Genomic DNA, 22,914 nt, shown 5'->3' with positions numbered 1-22,914 from the left:
TCTTGTCAATTATTTCAGCTTAAAAAGATGGTTATCTGTGTATCTGGATTTAGCAGTGGTAATTAAGTTTTTTTAAAAATATCATCTTTTCATGTTTTGTTGGAAACTTTAAGCTGAAGTTTTTTTTTTTAAATCATGGCCTACGTTCACAAATTCGGTATTTATTGTTGTCAAGTCTGACATCCACACTCTGTACTAAAATTCTATGTGGATATTTTAAAAATGAAAATGTCATTTTCAGGTACAAAAAAATTCAGATATTAAAACAGGCAATATTTACTGAGAAACAGTATCCTCAGGCAAGATGTGTTATTAGACTTATCTAAACTTTTCAACTGACAATTATATCACATAATGATTATATCACATGATTTCCATTCACATTATGACTATATCACATGATTTCAATTCACATTACAAATATGTCTTTTAATTCTTCCTTGCACTTGCGATAACAAGTGAGATAGTTTTTATTTACCTTTGTTCAGTTATTATAAAATTTTCTTATATTACATCACTTGAGAAAGAGTTGTTTAAACAACTTGTGAAGTGAATCGTTTGTGATTTCTTTTTTTAAAGTTATTAAATCTGATGAGAAGAAAGAATTTGCTGATGGTTTTGAGATGTAATTAACCATAAGAACTTGCTTACAAGTCAGGTCCAGCGACAAACATTGCATAGATCTAGAGCTGTAAGCGCATAATGTGCTGGCAAATCTGCCACAAACATGGCATAGATCCAGATAAGTAAGCACATAATGTGCTGGCAAATCTGCATCTATGCGGTTTGTTAGGAGTAATCAGCAGAACATACTGCATTGACCCTGATCTGCCAGTATATAATGCAATGGCATATCAGGGTCCATGCTGCTTGCAGCTGCACCCAACCAGTAAGCAAGCATGTACAAATGTGTCCAGCAGTAGTTAAGCATAAATGTAGTAACTCTTGGCTTTATCAACTATAGTTGTATTTCCATTTGATAAATTATCATCTGAATGGAAAAGGTCACCAGATGCTTGCATATGTAGGCCCTAATCAAAGAGAAACAGTGGCCATATTATATAGTGTGTGACTGAAGTGGTCTGCATGCTTGGTCACTCCAGAGTTGGATAAAACTGTTGAAAATCAGTTTTGAATTTCAAATGATGTACTCATTTCTTTCAGTAAGTCTTAACTTAGGGGAGGAGGTCATTTGATTGTGTCACTGTGAACATAATTCTTCTGTTTTTGAAGTTCTACCTCAAGTGTCCAGTAGTTGACCTTTTCGTAACTTCCTCAAGGTGGAGATCTGTTTTGGAGGGGCAGCAGTATGTGCTGTACTTGGGAGTTGATGTTTCTGACAATGAATAGTTGCCTAATGGGACTGATGTCTTGTGACTTGCACAGACAGGAAGTTGCATAAGTTTCATTGTATATAAATGTGTAGATTTGAATAGAAAATGCAATATTTAAACTTTCCAAAACAATTGTGTCAGCCCAGCAATGAGTTGTATCATGAAGAAGTGTAACGATTCAGTCATGGAATTTATTGCCCTGTGCTATGGCAAAAAGCGGAAGACTAAGTTATGTAAACAGAAATTTCCAACAGGTAAGACTCCAAAATTTGGTCACATTTGTAAAAGATTGTCTTTTGGTTTTCATTAGTTTGTATGTGTCCTTTTAGTTTGTTTTTTTCTTCATTCATTCTTGTCTTTGTCGTTTAAAACAGTTATCAGCCTTTAGTATTTACCCTTCATCTGAACATCAGAACTCAGTCCTCCTGTCTGAAACCAAACCAAAAATTGTCCAACATTCTTCAGAAGCCTGATCTGAATCAAATTTCTGAAAGTCTTAATTGTGTGTGTGTGTGTGTGTGTGCGTGTGTGTGTATGTATGTGTATATATATATATATATATATGTATGTTTATATATGTGTGTGTGTGTATATAATATGTTCTAATATTAAAATGTTGCATTTTTTAATTAAAGAATTCAGTTAATAAGCAACATTCTGATTGCCATTAAAGATGCTTGATTTTAAACTGGAGTTTCAGTATACCAATATTTTTTATGCTTTATTTTAATTGATGAAAATTCAACTTGCATTACTGATAGAGATCTGTTACAGGAGCTTCCTTTAATACCCAAATTCCTGCCATTGGTCAAGATATTCATCTAAGCTAGATTCTATGTCATGATTTATCACACATGGAGTGTGGCCAATTGTTAAAGGGCAATAGCGAGACATTTTAATTAATTATCCATATAATAAACTGATATCGACATAAGTTGTACGTGCATTGTAATTTACTAGGATCATATAAACAGTTTATATTTTCATTCACAGGATTGCATTTAACTTTTAAGTTGTATCGTACACATAATTTGGATTTATACAGAAATATGCAATGGGCTTATTTCTTTCACGTACACGTATGTATCTTTTGTTTAAAGGACTCTCTCAGTGTCACTCTCTGCAAGTTACATCGTTTTTGCCTTGGTTCTATTCTTGCCCTTTGGGTGTGAACATGATTTATTTAAATGTGTTTCAATCTTATATAAATCTTACTCAAACAACTCCCTTGGTAGTGTGTTGGGTTGCCTTTGAATGTAATCTCTATGCAAATTTTTCATATGGCAAAAGCCAGGAAATTTAGGCATTGAAATTAAGCTGCGAAGGCTAGGACTATATTACAGTTAACGATAACAGTCTGTATGGGAATCTACCACCCACACTTTGCTTAGCAAGATATTCAGGACCCACAGAAGATTTGCACAGTGATTTGGAATGTCACATTTTATTGTTCATCTTGCATTCTTGTAATTTTTAACAGATTTTAGTCTACTTTCAGACCTGTTTATAAACCTTTTACAACTTTGGGTCTTTAAATTTTTTTAAAAATTGTTGTATTCATTGGTAACCAAAGAGCAAAGTTTAAAAAGCTACTATATTTTTTCATCAGACTATTTCTGCAAAGAAAATTTTGATAATTTTATTTTTATATACATGTGGTGTAGATGAGTTAGGCACATGCAGCTTGGGATAATTTTCACATTTTAATTCTAATATGTTCTTCTTCATGTACAATACTGAAATTTACCAACAATTACAAGCTCTAATACATTATAGATCTTAGAAAAATAGGTGTTCTGGTAATTTGCATACCTGGACAATATGGACCCGGGATTTCATTATTGACTTGAATCACCAGCAAATATGGAGAGATGTAGAACTCTTGCACAAACAACTATTTAATTAACTTGACTCCTGGACCTTGGTCAGTGTCCATTACATTAACTAATTGCAAATGGCCGGTGTTCAAGAATATACAATATTCAGTTGATAATGAATACAAAATGTTACTGAATTTTTTTTAAAGAAAAATGCCTCTAGATAATTTTCATACCGATAATTGCCTATTCTTCGTTTTCGCCTGAACCATCTACATACATTTGAACTGAACCCTCTTTTTTTGCTGACATCGTCACGAAAAGTACATAAAAATCATCACAGAAAGTACATAAAAATCAAACATGGGATATAGATCCATATTTCAAGCTCTCTCTCTCTCTCGTGAAAACAGAGAAAATTGTTCAGACAATATTGTAACAAAATCAAATCGGAACTTACGAACATGTTTCTTTATAGCCGCTAAATCAAAGAAATAGCAAATGAGTGAAGAAAAACAAAACGTTATGTTGACACTGATGGAGGAAGGGAGGTGCGTTAGGTTTTAACTCCAGATTGAGTGGTATCTCTGTAAAAACTAAATAGTTATCAGAGGTACAATGGCTTAGTGTGAAGACACAAGTAATGGTTAAAAACAAACCTCTTTATTGCAATTTTATGTACTCTTGGACTACCTTGAAAACCTTGTTGATCATGAGTAATTGGAAGGGAAACGTAACCCATTAATATCTCTGTTGTATCAGCAATATGGGTCAAAATTCCTCGCATTCAGTTTTTGATGGTAATATTTCATACAGTCTGTGAAAAATGCTATTGCTAAATGACAAATAGTTTTTTCAAAAGATTGTCATTTATTAAACTTCAGCCTGGTTAAGGTCTTGCTTGCCTGGTTAAGGTCTTGCTTGCCTGGTTAAGGTCTTGTTTGACTAGTTATGGTCTTGCTTGCCTGGTTAAGGTCTTGTTTGCCTAGTTTGTGCTTGATAGTAACAGATGGGTAACTTTTCACAATTCTTATTTGATTCAAAAGAGCGTAATGAAAGGTTAAATCAAATTTCCAAAACATAAAAAATTCCAATAATTCCGCACCGGACTTGGGTAGAAATTAACTTTGGTACAGATATTTCCAAACAAAAGGCATTTCTAGGTTTATTCTATCACAAAGGTGTCAGCTACTTTGCCATCATGGTCAGTGAGCCAATTGCTATGGTACATTATGTAAAATCTTAAAATTCTATGTTTGTAGCATCTTTTTGAAAGACTTTCCCCATTTTGTCTCCTCCGAAATTGTAACAGTTGCAATGTTTGCACAATGGATGAATCTACCTGCTTTAGCTTCTTTTATTTTCATCTTTTTCAAACTGGGTTCAGTTATCCCAGATAATAATTAAGAATAATTAATAAGATTAATTAATATCTGGGTCAAATAAAGAGGTTATTACGATCTTCAATCAAGTCCGAATTTCAAGCCATCTTTTCTACGTTTTTCCTGCTCATGTATTTGCCAAGGTCAGGTTTTATCCATTGTTAGGCTCAAGCATTTATAGGTAGTCGCATTCCTGAAAACCATATCATTCATTCATTAAAAGTTGTGGCTTATGTTCCTTTTGAGATTTTCTGGATATGGTCAGAGATTCAGTTTTGTTTGGATTAAAATCAACTAGCAGTTCATAGCCCACATTTTAAGTAGGTCTTTGTTCAAAACACAAGCAGCCAGCATTGGGTCCTGGACAGTAACTGACAGGCAGCCAGTCTCATATTGGTTTGAGTATCAGTGATGATGTCATTATTGTAAGTTAAAAGAACAGTGGTTCAAATATAAATCCCTGGGGCACACCAGCCCTGACATGTTGCTGATCTCAAGTACTTCTTTTTTCTTTTTTTTTTCTTCAAAATTTGCATCCCGTTTGAAAAATAATATTCAACCATTTTAAATGTCCACTACAAATTACAATATTTCATAGCTTCTTAATTAAACCTGTTTAATAGACTTTTTCATAAATTGCTACTCTAATTTGTATGCCTTCTTGGACCAGTATTGTAAATATCACACATATGTCAGGAACTGAATCTTGTAGGAGATAACTAACCTTATTGGCTGTGAGATGGTTATACAAATGTTTCAAGACGTTTTGTAAATTTATCATGTACACTACTTATTACAGAATTAGGTCCTTAATTTGAAACAACATTTGTGTCCCCTTTTTTTAAGAATCGGAGTAACACTGATTTCTTTCCATGCTACTGGAAAACATGGTGATTGGAGCAAATTGTTTAAAAGTTCTAGTAAATGTAGTGACAGTATGCTATTGCATTCTTTAACTCGTCAGGACCCAGTCTTGCTGATGTTGAGATTTGAACGTGCATCTTCGACATCGTCTATGAAAATGTGATTATTATTATGGACGGTGTCAGGAAGAGGTATAGTAGTTGGCAGAGCAGTGGAAGGATTATGAATCAAATAAATTTGCTTTATCAAGAAAAGAATGAAAGGAATATGTCACTGGAGACACTGATTTTCTATTTCGCATCAGAAATGTGCTGGCTATAGTTTACAAAGTTTTGAGTTGAATTGGCATATATGAGTTTATTAACTAGTCTGCTAAAATACTCAAATTTGGCACTACATTATGGTGCTTGTAACTGAGTTTCTAATCTCTCTAAATTTGGCTCAGTGTAAGAAAGATTGGTTCTTTTAGCCAAGTGGTTGGATTCTTTTCCATTGCCAAGTTAATTTTTTTTTGTATTAAGCATCCAAGAAATACGGTATATCTTGAATGAATGGGGGGGGGGGTAGTGGAACGAGTGGCCATCAAGATGTTGCTTCAAAATGCATATAATTATTTTGATCATTGACATAATTTAATGACCAGACCAAGAAGAATGAAATGAAAAAGGTACCATTTTTTACTCACTTATAAATCCAGCTGCAAAGAACATAGACCCTAGTCTGCAGTCACATAATGCATGAGTAGATCAGGGTCTATGTTGTTTTTTTTCTACTGATTACTCCTAACAAACTGTATAGACCCAGATCTGTCAGTGCATTATGTGGGTCTGTGCAGCTTGCAGTTGGACTTTGACTTGTAAGCAAGTACATATGGTATTTGAATGTGTTAGTCTTGTAACTCTCCAAAAGTTTTTCATGTGGAATTTTAAATGCTTATGTTTGAAAATACTGTTTTTATTTATTGTTTTACCCTCTAATCTACCTCAGGTTTTAGTCCAGATTGTGTCTTCGAAAGATAACATGACGCTAGTACAATAACATTCGGTTAACAGCATGAATATTGACTAGAAACAAACTGTTGTTACTGACCATTTGATCATGTTTGGGGTTTTGTTGATCACAATACATTTCATGTCCATTTCAGTAGATGAATGGTGTTCAAAGGTCACATCACTAGTGGCTTGCCCACTTGTCATTTTGACTAGCAAATTGGAAATCAACACCATAAAATGAACACCTGGCTTGGACTAAAACCATATGATACACTAATCCCTTTATCAGCAATGGAGCCAGCTTGATATGTTTTGTTGTCCACTTTTGGCCCTAATTAGGGAAATGTCCCAATCAATTTTAGATTTGTGATTGTGTTAAGAGAGCTGATCACAACTGAAACTTTCAAGGATTGAATATAATTCAGAGAAAGTTGACAAATTTGCCCTGATTCATTGATTAATACTTGTAACTGACACAGACTTTTGGAGAGCTGTGCAGCAGTCAGAGGAGTGACAGGCAAAGAGGGACTTTTCTTGCACTCATTTTAGGGACTGTTTAGTTAGAAATTTGAACTATTCTGGGATTTTTCATGCCAGGTAATATAATTTGTGTTGTCATGTTTGTATTAGAAATAACAGATAATAAATTATAATTCATAAAAATAAAGCAGTATTCTTGACTTGGTCAATTATTCATGCAAAACAAATCTTTTTTAAAAAAATGGAAGAAAAATGCAATAGCACAACTGTATGGCATGGCTGCACAGAACATATGAGTAAGGAAAAAGAAAATTTCTTTTGAGATCCTAATGTATTTGTTATATTTATTTCTTTAAAAATATGTTTGTCCTCTGTTACCTCGCAAGAATATGTACAATTATGCTACATGTAAAATCCTAGTATGTCAACCAGAAACTTCTAAAATTTCCTTTCAGCGTATACCAAATATATTCTTATTTGGAACCATAAAGTAATGCAGTAATGTCCCAAAATATAGATGGAAAAATTCATTAATGTCCCAAAATATGGATGCATCTTCATTATGCATGGGTCACCTCTTGTGAACACTTGAAGACACGAGGAGATATTTAATGCATTCCAAAAATTCAATTTTTGCAATTGTCTGTTGATAATCTTTATTATTTAGATCATGTAAGTCATTGTTGTTGTTTTAAGCACATGTTGTTGAAAGTAAAAAGTTATTAATGAGGAGAGACTTCAAAATAAGTTCTGCATGGGTTCGAGTCCAAGGCTCGGCTAACGTGGGTACGTGGGAAAGCCTGCCAGTAGCTTCTCGTGGGTCGGTGGTTCTTCCCTGGGTTTTCCAGGGTTCTTCCTCCACCAGTTATACTGGCTGCCATGTATAGCCTATCTTGTGCTGAAAAATGGCGTTAAACCCTAGAACAACAACAAAAAAATCAAAATAAGTTCAAGTATTTTTCTTCCTAGAACTCCTTGTATCTTGATTTGACATTGTATGTAATTTCTAACGATGTTTGAAATAAATTCTGTATCAGCCAAACCATGTTGAAGCTTTCTTGCTAATGGCAAATAATAATGATAAAAGACAACATAATGCTTCCCTAGGATATCACACATTAACTGAAAAGCAATATTTTAAGATAATCATCTGCAGGTGTATTATATTGGAATCCTTTTGCGACTCCAGATAAGATAAACATTTAGTTTATTATGGGTGTTTACTGAAGCATGAAATATGACATGAATTAGCTTTATAAGCTAACAGTAGTAACTTGAGGCCTGTAGCCATTTGATACATCAAGGTGTGGTCTCGATCCATATATAAAATGAATTTGATAATATTTTTCATTCCTAGTTACATGACCAACTCAGGTGTACCACATATACACCTGAACTTGAATAGCCCTGCAATATCATTGTTGTTCTTTTTGTTTTTCCATGAGCATTACTTAGAATTCATGCTTAAATTACAGACAGGCGAAACGTAACATCAGAAATTTTCACCGAGCATAGTAAACATGTTGTTTATTTAGAAAGCGTACAGTTAGTATTATTGGGATTTACATATGTAAGGGTTCGTACTTACAATGAAGCTATTTTTAATGCAAAAAGAAGTCAAATGACCAGACCATTATGGGTCAGTGCTTCTTACTGGGGTATTCCCAGCTATACTGGCCACCATGTATATAGCCTATCCTGTGTAGAAAAATGGTGGTAAACTCAGAAATGAAGATGATATTTAACCATTTCTAAGAGGATATTAATTCAATAGTGTTTATGGAAACCAGCTCAGCACACTGTAAACCAGATCAATATTTCACTCTCACCTCTCATAATTGATTATAATGACTTGCAAAACATGAATTATAAATTATGATTTTATCAAGGCCACCATATCTGTTCACACTGCTCCATTTTTTCCCCAACAAACTATCAGACCAAGAACATGGAAAGGTAATCCTTCTGGCCTAATCAGTATGTAATTTTACCTATCGGGTATACTCGCATACAAGTCTGGTTTAACTGCAGAAAACATAGACCTGATCTGCCATTGCATAATACACTGGCAGGTCAGAGTCTGTGTTGTTTATCGTAGTGATTGTTCCTAATAACCTCCATGGACCCAGATCTGGCCATGCATTATGCAATTGCAGATCTGGGCCTTTGCAGTTTTGACTATCATGCAACTAATCGGGGGGGGGGGGCTAGTGGTCTAAAGCGTTAAGTGTTATGGATCACTGCCATCTCACCTCTGTCTGCGTGGGTTCGAGTCACGGGCTCTGCCTTTGTTGGTATGTGAGAAAGCTTGCCAGTAGCTTCTCGTGGGTCGGTGGTTCTTTCCGGGGTTTTCCCGGGTTCTTCCTCCACCATTAATACTGGCCGCCATGTATAACCTATCTTGTGCTGAAAAAATGGCGTTAAACACTACAAAAACAACAACAGCAACTGATCAGGGTGTATTTATTGTAATAATGATGATATGTAATTTGCTTGAAATATTTTCACTCAGTCAAGTTGCCATCTCACCTCTGTCTGCGTGGGTTCGAGTCTCAGATTCGGCCAATGTGGGTATCTGAGAAAGCTTGCCAGTAGCTTCTCGAGGGTCGGTGGTTCTTTCTGGGGATTTCCCAGGTTCTTCCTCCACCATTAATACTGGCCGCCATGAATATCCTATCGTGTGCTGAAAAATGGCGTTAAACAACAACAACAACACTCAGTCAAGGAAAGAGTTATATAATACTGAAATTGTTAACTCTTTTCATTCACTTTATTTCCTTGTTACATGTATATTTCCTTGTTACATGTATATGGCATGACAGATACCAAGTCAATGCATTTCACTGGGACATGTTGAGGCAGGCTGCTGGTAAATTAGAGAATTTCTGAAGTCACTTCAGATAAACAAAGTTGTAGATAAGCAGTCTTATTAAAGCAAAATAAATCAGATAAAAACACTCAAAGAATAATTTCAGTACATTAAAAAATCTGCAAGACAGTTTAATATAAAGACTTTGTCACAAATCTTCGGCATTCTTCTCACTTGTCTTAAAGCTGATGTAGCTAACACTGAGGCACATTCTTTTCATTTGATCAAAGCGTTCAGTCCTTAAAAAAATATATGAAATCAATATCCAAGCATGTTTGAAAAGACATCTACTTGACGGTTGGGACACATGAGAAACATCAGTACCTAATTCATGAATTAGGCACGCTGGATAAAGTTGTTGTGACCAAGAAAAAGTGGTTGATTGCGAGTAGTTCAGTGCAGTGTTCATCGTAAACCCCATTGTTGCCTTAAAAATTTTTAATAAGCACCAGACTAGCAATTAAATATAAAAGTAATCAAAATAAAAATAAATTAAAAAATATAAAGAGTACTGAATAAAATTATTTTTTTTTTTTTTTTTTTTTTACCAGAAACTTTTTCAGAAGGACCAAAAAAATGAAAAATTATTTAATGATTTTAGGAATTTGTATCATTGCCCATTTTAAAAGCCATTATCTGCCAGTTCAAATATCTGGACTCGAAGCATCAGTGTATCACTTCCTGGAAACAAGGCAGATAATATTGCAGCAAAATAAGATAAACAGTTGCAGCTTGCATGAATATTACCATATTTATCCAAGATGATACTCATGGTTCATGATCATCTCTACCACCACCACTACCACTCATTTTTTTAAATTTAAAAAGCAAACAAATTGATAAGGATATAAGTGTGAGAAAATAAGGATTCCCCCAAAGTTGTGATAAACTGATCAGCCAGCTTTCCCCTGGTCTTAATGTGGGATAAATACGTTATAAATATACCTTATATACTCACTGTCTAACTGTCAGATCTGGGTCTATATGCAGCTTGCTAGGGTTAATCAGTAGAGCTAACAACATAGACCCTTATCTGCAAGCACAGTATGTGACCGCAGATCAGGGTTCATGTTTGCAGTTGGGCTGGACTTAAAAACAAGTATATATGGTAACTCATCTTGCCAGAATGATACACTGCAGAAAATCTATTCAGATTTTCATTATGTTGAATTGAACAAGCACATAAAGTTTTATAAAGGAATTAATCAATAGTGTACAGTTGAGAATTTTATAGAATCAATCTCTTTTGGATCTCGACTTCATCACAGATTGTTTGTTGAAGCAACATATGGCTGGGTGTATGAAGTCAGTGTAGCACTGTGTGTTTAACAAGTTTCTTATTCATATCAACCATGACGCCTAAACACCTACGATATTCCATTATCTAAGAATCTGCTGTCTGAACGTCTTTCGTAAATGAAGGGATATTCCGGTCACCCACAAAGTAACCTTTCGAATGAATTCAGCATGCAACGTTGGTTTATTGAGAATAATAATTACAGGGAAAAAATATTCCTATATCTTACGTGATTTATACTGGCAAGAAGGCAAATCTTGCTTGCACAAACTTTTTTATTCCATTTGGATCGGAGTTGGTGTGAGGGATTTGTGTCCAGACTCTGCCTCAAAATTTGTGAACAAGCATTTTCTGAGTAGTTAAAATTTGCTCAGGACAAGTCGATCTCAGTTTGGCAGATATGGAAAAATCCTTTGTCCAGTAGCCCTGGGCAAGTTGAAAATTTTGCTTGGCAAGTAAATATTTTCCTACTTGTCCAGATTTAGATATTTCTTAGATTTTGTTGCTAGAGTCTTGTTTTATTCTTGTCCTTTTTACAGTACTGTTACAGAGAACCATAACATTTTTGTGGCATTTTATTTGCAAAATACTTAATGAATTTCTAAGTCACCTGCATGTTTTCTTTCCTTGAATGTTTCTTTATTTGGATAATTTCTGTTTGAAACTTTTTAAAAACAAACTTTTTCTCTTATCTGCACTGCATTTACTGATTATCCGAGCCGAAATTGTATTCCAGCGGTTTAGAATGAACCTAATTTAAAGAGAGAATGTTTATTGATCTGCTCCAAGATGATCAATTTTCAACTTGTATACTTGTGACAGCCATCTTGAAATATTCTTTCTGTCTTTTTCAGAGATAGAGGCAGTAGAAGCATGCCGATGGCTGAAGGAAACCGGTTTTCCGCAGTATGCTCAGATGTATGAAGGTGAGTCAGTTCATTTCATGTTTCTGTGATAGATAAAAAAAAGAAGCAATATTTGCCTATCTTATGAGCGCTGTAAACATAAGATCAAAGGGCTAATAGTTTATGAAACTCTCATAAAGAAATCTTTTTTGTCCCCACAGTGTCTCTCCACTGCCTACAAATCTAAGTCATTCAAGGATCTGAGATTATGCTTTAATTCCTTAATCCCTGACAAGTCCTTAAAAACTTTTGATATGGGATGACCTGTTAGACTAAACTTTGTGGGGGATGAAAACGAGGTGGTCCTACTTTTTGTATGACAGTAAGGTTATGTAAACCTGGAGTTGCAGTTGTATTATATATAGTATTTTCACATCATTGCAAGTCAGAATGGCACAAAATTGATTCCAAAGCATTTTGAAGTCAACCATGTTGATTTGTATTCCATTAACATGTTCTTATGAGGCCCCCCCCATGTGTCTTATTGCACTGGTGTTGTTGTTGTTGTATGTTTTAATGCCATTTTTCAGCACAAGATAGGCTATACATGGCGGCCAGTATTAATGGTGGAGGAAGAACCCAGGAAATCCCCGGAAAGAACCACCGACCCTCGAGAAGCTACTGGCAAGCTTTCTCACATACCCACATTGGCCGAATCCGAGACTCGAACCTACGCAGACAGAGGTGAGATGGCAGTGATCCGTAACAGAGAGCGCTTTAGACCACTCGGCCACCCGGGGCCCCTGCACTGGTGTGTGTGTGTGTGTGTGTGTGTACATGGCTAAATAGACCAGCTTGATTAGATACAAAAATCAATCTACGGATTCTTTTGTACACCAGGGGGAAAAAGTGCTAGGGTCGGCAGTGAAAAACAGACTTGACTGACTGGAAACAGCAACTTCTTTTTTTTTTTACTTGATGTCCAGTTGGTCTTAAATGAAAATGGTGCCAAATCCAGTATTCATCTTGAAATCTTGTTGCTGCTAATTTTTCATGGAAAATTATATATATATATATATATATATATATATATATATATATATATATATATATATATATATTGTACTCTCTACTCCTGTCCAAAATGGATGGTTGTATCAACATGGGTTTTCACCAACAGACTTCCTACGATACCTAGTTCATCTTAAATATATATGGCTGCCATCACCTGTCTTAAAAATCTTGCTGCCCAGAATGGATGATCATTATGACACCAAAATACTTCTAATGATGTCCTAAAAGAAGCAAGCTAACATCCAGTTGTGTACCACAGTAGTTAATTTGTTGCTGATGAGGAATATCAGGTTTCAACACTCGACAGTTAAAAGGAATAAATGATCTTTTCTTGAATTCCTGGATAATATTCTTTTTGCCCAGAAGAGCATCAGTCCCTTCAAGGGACTCTTGTTTCTTTTTATGTTTGCCATTAACACATTAACCCTGGATGATGAGTTTAAGTGGCAGAAGGTAGTAGCCTACTGCCGAGCCTGTAACATCAAGGTCATGTATGATACACTATAAGTGGGTGGTATTATAGAATGGTAGTCAGATGTAGCTCTACAATGATACCAAATAATCTGGAATATCTAGTTGGACTACAAAATACAGAGGGGAAAAACTTTTTGGACCTGATTTTTTTTTCTACCCAAAATTTGCCCGTTTTCGGATTCCGATTTTGTGTTTAGACTTTTTGGTCTCAGACCTAAGGCAAACCAGTATGAACTGCAAACAGATGAACCTTTGCAAAAAGTAGGATAAGATGGGCATTTGGAATAAAGAGTGGTCTCAATATGAAAATAATGGGTCCATTAAGCAAAAAAAAAGAACTCCCAACTTTTTACCCATCTGCTCATGCATGAGCAAATAGCCAATGGAAAACGATGTTTCTAACACAACTAGGCATTATGTTATTAGAAGATCACCTGGAAATTGGTGTTGGATGTATTCAGAAATAGCTTTCAAAATGTGTTTCCTACTCGAATTTCAGAGGAAAACGACAAAAACCCTCCAGGGGTTAATGTGTTAACTCAAATTTCTTGCATTACCAACAGTCTTGAAAAAAGACTATATAATTTTCAAAGACACAAATAAGGTAAAGGTTGAAGTGGGGTTTTTTTTACCCCTTTTCCTTTAAGTCATTAAATGTACGGCTTCAATCCAAATAGTCTCGATAATGTGACCAAGGATTTAGATCCAGATAACTGGTGTTCTTTTGATGACAACATTTCCTTGTAAAATGTAGTCCTCAGCTAATGATACAAAAAATTTAAATACTCGTCAACTAAAATCCTCTTTGTAGTTTTTTTTTCTCTTACAAAGGTCATGAACTTTGATCATGATGTAATTGACCAATACCTGACCAGCATGATCAAGGTCAGTAAATGGGATTATGCTTGCCACGCCCACTTCTGCTACATACTGAAAATGTGTTTATTGATTTTAGTAACCAGCTGACTGTACTACTGTTACCCATCCTACCATCTGTATCTGGCCCAATTTTCCCAAGACTTGTGTCTCCTAGCAGGAGTAATCTTCCACCAGTGTGTGGTTCCATGTACAAGATGGAAAGATCAGAATATTCTGTATCCTTATTTGAAACTCTTACTCAAACAAAATCCTTCACTGATGGCTTACTGTATTTCCAGATGGCCAGTTTCCAGTGGACATAGCTGCGGTGGAAAAAGACCATGACTTCCTGGACAAGGAAGACATTCAGTCGTTGTTCAGGTAGGTTTGAAAAAGCCAAAATGAAATAAATCTGACTGTGCGGAAATTGAGGGTACTAAATAACTGTGAGCTACGTAAATGACACTTTTTCTGAATGATGTAATTGGCTGTTAGCTGTTAAATTTTGATGTTGATTATGCAAGAAGGAATTTGACAATTTGAGGAGTTTAAACCTAAAATAATATGAAATGTGCCTTGGTTAAAAGAGCAGAAAATGTTTTCTGTTTTCAGTCCTTATGTTGGAAAGTCATTTTTTTATTTTTTTATTTCTAAATGTGAATTGTTGGAAATGGGAGATTTGGGTTTAATTGCATTTGGATTGGGTGCCAGTGCTAGTGTCCTTACTGAAGATAAAAGATCAGTATTGCCCATCTAAATTTTTTGAGCCAGTCAAACTCATTTCTATGATTGCTATGTATACTTGCTTATAAGTCGGGTCCACTTGCTAAACAACATAGACCGTGATCTGCTGTCCAACAAATCGGCCAGCACATTATGTCGATGCCGTGTGACCTGACTTGTAAGCAAGTTGAAATGGGACAAATTCCGGGGATATCAAATTCATTAAATGTGTTTAGTCATCCTCAGTCAACAACCTGGCACTTGCAACACCTGTACCTGGGGTGTGCCTTTGAAATAAACATTGATTATACAAGTGATCCTTACAACGAGTTTACCTTTAATTTATACTTGTAGCATAATTGTTCTGCATTTAAGTATAATACATGAAATAATGATGATACAATTTAGATATACTATACATCAGGCATGGCATTAGAATTAATCCTTTGGGTTTTATGGGTTTAATGCAATTTTATCAGCTATTGATAGGGTATACATGCTGGCCAGTTTATTTGAATGAAGGATTTTGTGTGAGTGTGATTTGGATTTTTAAGCTAGCTTTTAAGAGCTTTTCATCATATTGCTATGACGTCTGCAGTATAGCAGTTTATAGTGATGTCTACCACTGGGGCATCATGCTGCAGACATGTATAGCATGATGTCCCACCCAGTCACATTATCCTGACACCAGGCTGACCAGTCCTAACACTAACCTCTTAATGCTGAACACCTAGTGAGGCACATGCTAGTACCATTGTTATGTCTTTGGTATGATTCAGCCAGGGTTCAAACCCACGACCTCCCTCATCCAAGGTGGATGCTCTAACCACTTAAACCACCAGAGCTGTCATTTGAATGGAGGAAGAAGGATAAGTACTTGACTGTGTAGATCACACTGGTACTTTTTGCATGCTTTACACGAATAAAATACGTTTTGAAAATGCACTGTTTACTTGCTTATAAGTCAAATTCAGATGTAAACTGCATCGACTCAGATCTGCCATCACATAATGTACCATGACATAATGTACCATTATGGGTCTTGTTTGGTAGAACAAACACAGATAAGGGTCTGTGTTTGCAGTTGAACTTGACTTGGGAGTATACATGGTATTTCAACATGGAATTTTCGTACTGATAACACTTATGTGGTCATTTGAAAACTTCATCAAGATGAACCGAGGTACTTAAAAAGTTTAATGTTGACTTGTATGAACATCCAGGCAAGGATCTCTATTATGGATGTTAATGCATCAAAATGTGCCTTGTCCTTTTGCAACAATATTTTTCCTTTTTATAGAGGACGTCTGTCTATCGTGGACAACATATTTAGGTTCATTGAGTGGCAATATCAACCAGTTACACTGCACTTTATAGATTGGATTTGCTCTGCATTTGAAAGTAAATTGGGGGTAATTTTTATGATAATCTCCAACTTTTAATCTATGTTTTCACTAGATCCAGGTACAACTTTGCATTTCTTTATAGATTGGATTCGCTCTGCATTTGAAAATATATTGGGGATAATTTTTATGATAATCTCCAACTTTTAAACTATGTTTTCACTATATCCAGTGACAACTTTGCATTTCTTTATAGATTGGATTTGCTCTGCATTTGAAAATATAATGGGGATAATTTTTATGATAATCTCCAACTTTTAAACTATGTTTTCACTAGATCCAGGGATGACTTTGCATTTCTTTATAGATTGGATTTGCTCTGCATTTGAAAATATAATGGGGGTAATTTTTATGATAATCTCCAACTTTTAAACTATGTTTTCACTAGATGCATTTCTTCCTGCTACATTCTAATCAGCTATTTTATTTTATTATTTAACTTTGATCATGACAGAATATTCACTGCTTTTGAAATGCTATTGGCATATTATTTACATCACAAAATAATGAAATGAACAAGTGGCCTAGAGTATTGGTTGAACTTTCTTTCGGGTGTTATTCCAATTTCATTTGAAACCCGAATGAAGAACTGAGCCAGAGATTCCAATTTCATTTGAAACCCGAATGAAGAACTGAGCCAGAGATTCCAATTTCATTTGAAACCCGAATGAAGAACTGAGCCAGAGATTCCAATTTCATTTGAAACCCGAATGAAGAACTGAGCCAGAGATTCCAATTTCATTTGAAACCCGAATGAAGAACTGAGCCAGAAATTAGTTTGATATATTTCGTTTAGTAAATTGGAAATTCTGCTCTCATATTACCTTACACTATTCCATCTTTTTGCTTTATTTTAAAAAATGGAATTTATCATTTAGATATTTCCACATATATAATTCATACTTGTCTTGTGTTGATATTGATTTCCAATATACTTTTAACTTCTGAGCCATATAATCACTTCATGCATGAAGCCTGTGGAAAATGTTAATCAATAATTCCATTGAGGAAGTCTCCATTTATCATTTCATAAAACTGTTGTATCAGTTGTATTTATACCTAATGACTGCTGTTGCATAACAGCAATAGTAACAAGGACAACAAATATGATCATGTTTGGAGGGTGGAGTTGCTATATAATACGTGGGGGGTTACGGTTATCACTACGTCTCTCCATAACATCCTTGTTTCAGGAGGATAGTTCTCTAATAGTTTTAGGTATAATGTGTATACTTGCTTCTAAGACAAGTCCAACTGCAAACTGCATAGACCAAGATCTGCCATCACAATGTGCCAGCAAATCTGGGTCTGTGCAGTTTGTTAGGAGTAATAAGTAGAACAAACAACAAAGACCTTGATCTGGCAGAGCATTATGATACAGATCTGGATCTTTGAATTTTGACTAGACTTATAAGCAAGCATATATGGTAATTAAGAAACTTGGTAGACATGTTAGACTAGTAGAACAGATTGCCTTTTAAATTATAAATTTGTGATTTAAATTTCTTGACTACTGGAAAGTAAATCTTGTGGGAAAAAGCACCAATAAATGGTCACACGTTTATGGAGTAGTGATGGGGGAGAACAGAACAAAAATCACACTCGAGTTTAGAGGAGACAAAATATAAAGTATAAAACAAACCAATATATTTCATAATGAAACTATGTGATACCAACCATTTACATGTTTAATACAAATGTCTAAATGTCTGTCTCATCAAATGTCAGTGTAACAATGATTACTGATGGAAAATCTTGCAAATTAAAGAAATACGTAATCGCTCATCAACTGTCTTACGGTTGACTGCTTCATCTAAACAGACATTATGAAGTTGTTTTGTCTCTGATGTTACATATTAATTGGATCGAAGGAGTAAAGGTGTGAATATTTAAGAAGCAATTAAACTTTACATTAAGCAAATAACTAACAAGTAAGGTCATATCTGGAGGGCATTTTATTTTTAATTATTCAAGGAAATTGTTGAACAGACATTATGGATTCCCATAAGTTGATGTTGTTGGGCTTTACAACATTTTTCGGCACCTGATGGACTACTTGGCAGCCAGTATAACTGGTGGAGGGAGAATTTGGGGAAAACCCTAAGTAGAACCACCAACCTGAATGAAGCTACTGGCAAGCGTTACTCACATATCCACATAGGCCAAGTTGTAGACTCGAACCCAGGCAGACAAAGGCAAGATGGAAGTGATTGGTCCTGTAAGTTTGTTTCTTTTTCATCACCATATTAGCACCATAGTAAATCAGTAAACACCAAGGCTGCAAAATTTTAACTTGCCCTTGGGGGCTTGCCCAAAATGCACAAAAAATATGCCAATGCAAGTTCACCAACAACATGTGAATTTAGAAATATTAGTATAATTGTGCACTTAATAATTGTCACTTTTTTCTGTGACTTTCTGGACTGGATCTACTTGTGTGAGTGGAGCACCTGAGGGATATGTCTTCACTGGATGGCTCTTCTCTCATGGTTTTATATTCATTTACAAGTCAGAGTCCAGCTACTAACAACATAGACCCTGATCAACTGTTGCCTAAGTGGTTAGAGCTTCCATCTCAGATATGGGAAGTCACAGGTTTGAACCCTAGCTGAGTCAATTTACCAAGGACTTTTTACAATGGTACTACCAGCTGCCTCGCTTGGCGCTCAGCATTAAGAGGTTAGTGTTAGGACTGGTGGGACATGATGCTACATGTCTGCAGCATGATGCCTCAGTGCTAGACATCACTTTAAACTGCCACACTGCAGACATCTAGTGATATGACTGATTTTTTTTTAAAGTTATGTTTAAAATCCAACATACACACACACTAAAGCAGACCAACAGACATGTTTTGGCTGTTTAAACTCCATAAGCATCTTGCATTTAATATTCCATTAGTATCTTTGTTTTATATGTTTGCATGAATTTGCTGCAACCATGTTACAATGATGTATATACATTGCAAGTTTTAAGTGAAATATTTGTGTGACATTAACCCACAATTAGTATGTTCAGTCCTTCTTTCTTTTATAAATATTATGTACATGTAGAGAATTTTGAATACCTGTGAGGGCCCGATATGAGATTAGCTAAGGATTTGGCTAGACAAGTTGTATCCTTTGAAAATTATTATAATTAGTATTACTAGTAGTGTTATTGTTATATTATACCAGTCACAACATCACCAGAAATGCAGATGAGTGGAGGGGTTGAGTGAAGCATTGGTTGTCTAAGAAAAACTTGCATGTACATTTCCTCCCTCATTAGATAAATACGAAACCCACAAACATATTTAAGGTTACAGAATGCAGGTTTGAGATATCCGATAATCTCTATTTAACCTAAATGCTAAGATAAAGTCATTTTCCTCTGAAGGGTGTTAACAAGAAGTTACAATGGTATTGTCACTTTGATTGCACACTCGTGCAAATTCATTCAACTTCCTAAGAATGCAAATACAGTCAATTGAAACCCAATTTGTTATGTTTCTTCACCAATATAACTTCTGCCTGACTGAAGAACTTGCTATTTTTACCTGTACCCTGAGGTATTCTGTGCAAAGTGGAGTAATAATGGGCAGGTAAGAAGTATAGCTTGCACACAATAGGGCAGTCAATTGCAACAATTGGGATTCAATCTGATGGAGGAGTGTACATGACCCATTGAACTGGTAAAGTGAAATGAACAATACTAGTATTAGTTGATTGAAATTGAACCTCATTTAGAACAAGAACATCCCAGATAACCTATGACCAGGAACCTGGGATGAAGGGTAAACAAAAGATGCACTCAAAAAGTTCATTTCGTTTTATTTGTATTCAATTTCCTGTAACAATTTTCCTCCTGTTTTTACTTTATTTAACATTCCAATGATGTTGGAAATTGCACAAACACTTAATTCATCAAGCATACATTTTTTAAAATTTTATTCATGGAAGTTCATTTACCTTAAGTTTGAATTGGTGAAATTTAACAGTAGACTAAATGTTGGCTTGTTAGTGAGTGATCTCTTACGCTTAGTCATTGAAATCTAAAATTCATTTTAAGGCATACACTGTCCATCCATATATTGTTTTGAAAGACTTTGTATTTTATGGTATTGCAAGTTCATGAATGGAGGAATCAAAAAGGTATCTTTCGCTCACCTTATCAAAGGTTGCGTGTATTTGTGATAAGGCCTAGAGTTTGTCATCCATCTTGTGTATTTTGCTTCCGCCAATGTTTGCTTATTTACGCTCTGTGCTTTTTTCCAAATCGAATTTCATCCAGCTTGGTTTAATGCTAGTGTATAAGTTTCTATTATGAAGATATCAAATGAACTTGATAACGAGTGACAGTTATGAATATTGAAAAAATACCTTTTCATCAGTTTGTTAACATTCCAGCAGGTTTAGTTTTCATCTTCTGATTAGATTTTGATTAAAATTGTTGAAGTTTATGTCATCAAGATTTCCAGCGTAATTTATTACAAGTGACATTTTATAATAGACCACAAATTAGTTTGTCACTGTTATCTGAAATCAGACTCCTGTACTCCTGGCAAAGTCATGTCCTGCCACTTGATAGAGCTAATGCTTAAACTGATGCACTGCTATAAATTAGGAAGATTTCATCAACGGGTCAGTCCAGACATAGCTGTTGTAGAGAAAAGGTGAGATCTTTTTGGATGCTTGTTGTAATAGATGACAGTTTTTCACATCGGTGTAATAAGAATGTTTTAGCAGTTTGACCAGCATCGGTACTGGTTACTGGTAGTCCAGTGTCGGTACTGGTTACCGGTAGTCCAGTGTCGGTACTGGTTACCGGTAGTTTCATAGCTGTCATCAACACTCAACACTTTATTTTCAAAGATTGTAATGAATCTTTGTATCAGCAAGATCTTGTCCAAGTTTAATTATAAGTGATACCTGCACATAGTCTGATCATATTAGTTGAACTTCATCACACGGCCTTTTCTGACCATGTGACTATTACGGACTTCGTTCATCATGATTATAATTTCTCTATTCCTCACAGATTTTTTTATCTAGAATCATTAGATCAGCTTATATTCACCAGATTTGAAGAATTCTGATATATGACTTGACATTGAGTTCCAACAATGAAAAGTCTGCCAAACTACCATATAATTTTGTTAACAAGTAGATTCCAACTGTAAACTGCACAGACCCAGTATGCCAATGTAATATGCACTGGCAGATCTAGGTCTCTTCAGTTTTGTTAGGAGTAATCAGTAGAATAAACAACACAGACCCTGATTTGCCAGCGCATTATGCAACAGTAGATCAGAGTCTATGTTGTTTGCAGTTGGACTAGACTTACTAGTGAGTACATAGTGAAGCAACATTAGCCAGACAGGCCCACTCAGAATATTGTATTAACTTTTTTGGAGATGACCTTAAAATAGTGGTCTTATGCATGAAAGTTGGGTCTCTTGTTAGTATTACCAACAGCATGAACTTAAAAATATTCTGGGACCTGTAAAGACAGTCCCGAATGAGTGATTACATGAAAATTTTGATTGAAAATCTAAACCCATTATACGCCAATTCATACCTTCAGTTTTGCTTTTTTTGTGATGGAAAACTTGTATTATTAAATTTTGACATGCGACTTTATATAGACAAGAGAATAATAACTGAAATGCCAAACGTATGCTTCAGAAATATGACGATTAACAAGAATCTTTCATTTTTCTTTCCATGTCTTGGGATATTTTGTGTAATGTACATTCTCAGCATCAAACCACAGTCGAAATATTCATGAAAATTTTGAAATTGTGAACCTTTTATGCACCAATTCATACATGCAGTTTTACAAATTTGTTACATAAACTGCAGAAAAGCATAATAAACACACAAAATTGCCTTTGTCAGCAATTTTCCCCAGTTGTCTATCACACCAAGGGTACTGATCATTATTTATCCAGGGTGATGAAATTTACCTGAAATCCTGTACTCCTGGCACACCTGGAAGTAATTCAATTTGTGAATGACTAATTAGTGGTCTGTTAAAATGTAATTCAGGTATAGTATTGTCCAATAACAATTAGGCATACACTTTACATCAGATAAAGAGATTGTTTAAACTGTCCACAATCACTCCCATCCCTTGGAGTGGTATGATAATTCACTTTTAGCACAAGACTTATTTAAATGCAGATCAACAGATCAGGTAACTAATGTTGTTTTCACAAGTCATTTTGCTTGTTAAGTGGTCATATAGGATAATTAATTAACTTATAGATTAATTAAATGTGTTTGTGTAAACCTTTTGAGCAGTAAATCAGACAAACCTTTTTATACTATTTTTGCAATAAGGAAAAGAAATTTAAGAACTGCTTTTTTATTATTATAAAACAAATATCTTGAAAATTGTGAACATAAAAAGAATGAAAAAGAACGTTATAGTTTTTGCTGGTATAAATTGAAGTATGCTCATTTCTTAAGATTTGACATTTTTTGAGAGTGAATAATTTAGCATTTCCCAGTGTACACGA

The 22,914-nt window shown here is 35.0% G+C and overlaps 1 protein-coding gene across 2 annotated transcripts in view; it reads left to right on the top strand.

Annotated features, from left to right (window-relative positions):
* The window catches only part of LOC149797737 (rho GTPase-activating protein 7-like), a 290,132-nt gene that overhangs the window by 229,388 nt on the left and 37,830 nt on the right, over positions 1-22,914 (top strand). For both annotated transcript variants that reach the window (XM_089962678.1, XM_089962679.1), the window contains 2 exons: positions 11,890-11,961; positions 14,586-14,667. In XM_089962678.1, coding sequence (XP_089818804.1) covers positions 11,890-11,961; positions 14,586-14,667 — 154 coding nt within the window. The remainder of the gene's footprint in view (positions 1-11,889; positions 11,962-14,585; positions 14,668-22,914) is intronic.

The sequence above is a fragment of the Sinohyriopsis cumingii genome, chromosome 6 (genome assembly GCF_028554795.1).
Source record: "Sinohyriopsis cumingii isolate HCF-2022 chromosome 6, ASM2855479v2, whole genome shotgun sequence".
NCBI classification, from domain to species: Eukaryota; Metazoa; Mollusca; class Bivalvia; order Unionida; family Unionidae; genus Sinohyriopsis; species Sinohyriopsis cumingii.
Note: the sequence above shows the minus strand (reverse complement) of the source record. Positions and strands in the feature narration are given on the sequence as shown.